General features: G+C 44.2%; 1 protein-coding gene across 1 annotated transcript; it reads left to right on the forward strand.

The window, feature by feature from the left end:
• Window positions 1-2,408: 2,408 nt before the first annotated feature.
• Window positions 2,409-2,930, forward strand: LOC140862248 (uncharacterized). Its single transcript, XM_073265252.1, has one exon. The coding sequence runs from the start codon at window positions 2,409-2,411 to the stop codon at window positions 2,928-2,930; it is 522 nt and encodes a 173-aa protein (XP_073121353.1).
• The last annotated feature ends 573 nt before the right edge of the window (window positions 2,931-3,503 follow it).

Raw genomic sequence — 3,503 nt, forward strand, 5'->3', positions numbered from 1 at the left:
CACGTTGAGAAAATCCACTTCCCGACCTGGTTGTCTAATATAGTTCTGGTACCAAAGTCCTTCGGTAAATGGCGCATGTGTGTGAATTTTCGGGATCTGAACAAGGCATGCCCAAAGGACTGTTATCCGTTACCCAGAATTGATCAACTTGTCGATTCAACAACAGGTCATGAGCTGCTCAGCTTCTTGGATGCCTATCAAGGATATCATCAAATCCCACTAGCTAAAGAGGACAAGGACAAAGTGAGTTTTGTGACGTCGACAGGAACATATTGTTACGTGGTCATGCCGTTTGGGCTCAAAAATGTTGGGGCTACATACCAAAGGTTGATGGACAAAGTATTCAAGCAGCAAATTGGAAAAAAACATCGAGGTCTATGTAGATGATATCCTGGTCAAGACCCGAACTGCTGACCAGTTCATTACCGACCTGACTCAAACTTTTCAGACTTTGAAGCACTATCAGCTTAAGTTAAACCCCAGCAAGTGCACCTTCGGAGTTTGGGCTGGAAAATTTCTTGGTTACATGGTTACAAGAAGAGGAATCGAAGCTAATCCCAAAAAAGTCCAAGCCATTATCTCTATGAGCTCTCCCAAGAATATACATGAAGTACAGAGATTAACAGGAAGAATTATAGCACTGGCCCGGTTTATAAGCAGATCGGCAGATAAAAGCCTCCCTTTCTTTAAAGCACTACGCAAGACAAAAAATTTTGAGTAGAATGATGAAAGTGAAAAGGCCTTTCAGGATTTGAAAGGCTATTTAAAGCAATTGCCTGTGCTGAATAAGCCTACTCAATGGGAAGAACTGTTCTTATATTTGGTGGTCACACCCCGAGCAGCCAGTTCAGTCCTGGTCAGGAAGGACGGAACAAATCATCAGCCTGTTTATTTTGTGAGTCATGCCTTGAAGGGAACCGAGCTCAATTACTTGACCCAAGAAAAGCTTTCCTTAGCTTTGGTCATCACTGCAAGAAAATTACGTCCTTACTTCATGTCACATCCCATCACCGTGCTTACCAACAGCGTTCTGGGAAAAATTGCAACTAATCCAGACGCATCAGGGAGACTTATCAGGTGGATTACAGAGCTGAGTGAGTATGACATCAAATTTGAGCCTCGGACAACCATAAAAGCTCAAGCCCTAGCCGACTTCTTAGCAGAGATAGTTCAGATAGAACAAGAGGAACTATGAAAGATCTTTGTAGATGGGTCATCATGTCAATCGGGAAGCGGAGCTGGAATTGTGATCATCTCACCTTGGGGTGAAGAAACAAATATCTCAATTAGATTGGACTTCAGAGCTTCTAATAACGAAGCAGAATATGAGGCGTTATTACTGGGACTAAAGGCATCACGAAATTTGGGCATTTCCCGTGTCGTGTTGTTATCGGATTCCCAATTAGCCATTCAACAAAGTAAAGGGAAGTTTGAGATCAAGGATGATAAAATGCTAAAGTATGCCAATGCATTAGACAAAGCTAAAGGAGAATTCACCGATCTCACCTTGGAACTCATCCCTCGAGCTGAAAACATTAAGGCCAATCACTTAGCAGGCCTGGCCAGTGCCTTGAGCGACCGGCCTGATCCAGTTATCCCAAGTCGGGAGCTGGTGTCTCAGCTGGAAACTCTGGATGACATCATAGCGCAGGTACCATAAGGGGATTGGAGATATGATATATATCAGTATTTGACCAAAAAAGAATTACCGAGTGATAACAAAAAAGCTAAGGAAGTAAAAAAAAAAAGGTCTCTTCGCTTTGTCATGATCGACCAAATTCTGTTCAAGAGATCTTTCTCTCAGCCTTTGTTAAAATTCTTAGGTCCCGACGAGGCAAATTATGTATTACGGGAAATTCACGAAGGGTCTTGCGGAAGTCACCTGGGCAGTCTTGCCCTAGCTCGGAAAGCCCTTCTTGCTGGTTTTTTTTGGCCTACTATGCGGAAAGACTCCTCAGATCTGGTTCACTTGTGTTATAATTGCCAGAGATATGCTAACCTACAGTGGAGACCTGCAGAATACATGAAGGCAGTGGTGGCCGCTTGCCCTTTTGATCAATGGGGGATGGATATTGTAGGGTCATTCCCTGTTAGCACGGGGAAAAGGAAATTCTTACTGGTTGCAGTCGATTATTTTTCCAAATGGGTGGAAGCCGAGCCCCTAGCTAAAATTACAGAGAATGAAGTGCTCAATTTTCTATAGAAAAATATAGTGTGCCGCTTCGGGATCCCTCGCAGGTTGGCATCAGACAATGGGAGACAGTTCTGTGGATCCAAAGTTCGAGCATGGTGTCACGAAATGAAGATCGAACAAGCGCGCAACAACTTATCCTAAATCCTTCTGTGAGTGGCTAGTCACCTCTATTGCATACCCGCAAGGTAATGGACAAGTCGAAGTTACCAATAGAATGATAGTTCAAGCTCTTAAGACACAACTGGATGCAGCTAAAAGCAAGTGGGCAGACGAACTCCCTTCCGTATTGTGGTCTTACCAAACTACAACTCGATCCGGTACGGGTGAAACTCCTTTTAGCATGGTGTATGGGACTGAAGCTGTTCTCCCGACAGAAATTGGACAAGAAAGTGCTAGGATAATGGCATATGGGGGAAACAATCAAGAATTGCGAGCAATGGATTTGGACTTACTTGAAGAGAACAGGTCCCGAGCTGCAATTAGGCTTGCAGCCTATCGCAAACGAATGACCCAGGCCTACAACAAAAGTGTATACCCTAAAGTTTTCCACGAGGAAGACCTGGTTATGCGAAAGATACAACATCCAGGGGAAAGAGGAAAACTAGAGGCCAAATATGAAGGCCCATTCAAAGTGATAGAAAAAGCTGGAATAGCTGCATACTATTTGGAAGATGCCCAAGGCAGGAAGGGTAAAAGGTCATGGAATGCTCAGCACTTGAAAAAATACTATTCCTAGTAGCTCAGCTCGGGCGTCATCATGTTATCTATAGCTCACTAAGCTGGTCCTTAACCAGTTAGTCTTTTTGTTATTTATTTCTATTTTGTAATAGTCAGTCCTGTTTTGTTTACTTTAGGGTCAGTCCTGTTTAGCGTCAATTTTGTTTTGGAACAATATCGTTGCAAGAGTCAGTTCTGTTTTATGGAACCTAACCTATGAAATTTTTTGGTAGCATTCTTTACTCAAAGCCCAGGCAGGACTAACATTCAAAGTCCACATCAGTGGCTCACATCAGTGGAACTCAAAGCCCAGGCAGATCTGGCATTCAAAGTCCACGTCAGTGGCCCACATCAGTGGAACTCAAAGCCCAGGCAGGACTGACACTCAAAGTCCACATCAGTGGAACTCAAAGCCCAAACAGGTCTGGCATTCAAATCCACGTCAGTGGCCCACATCAGTGGAACTTAAAGCCCAGGCAGGACTGGCACTCAAAGTCCACATCAGTGGAACTCAAAGCCCAGGCAGGACTGGCATTCAAAGTCCACGTCAGTGGCCCACATCAGTGGAACTCAAAGCCCAGGCAGGTCTGGC

The sequence above is a fragment of the Henckelia pumila genome, chromosome 4, assembly GCF_033568475.1.
Source record: "Henckelia pumila isolate YLH828 chromosome 4, ASM3356847v2, whole genome shotgun sequence".
Taxonomy (NCBI): domain Eukaryota; kingdom Viridiplantae; phylum Streptophyta; class Magnoliopsida; order Lamiales; family Gesneriaceae; genus Henckelia; species Henckelia pumila.

Coding starts and splice junctions, on each gene's coding strand:
- LOC140862248 (XM_073265252.1), top strand. CDS start 2,409: ATGATAGTTCAAGCTCTTAAGACACAACTGGATGCAGCTAAAAGCAAG.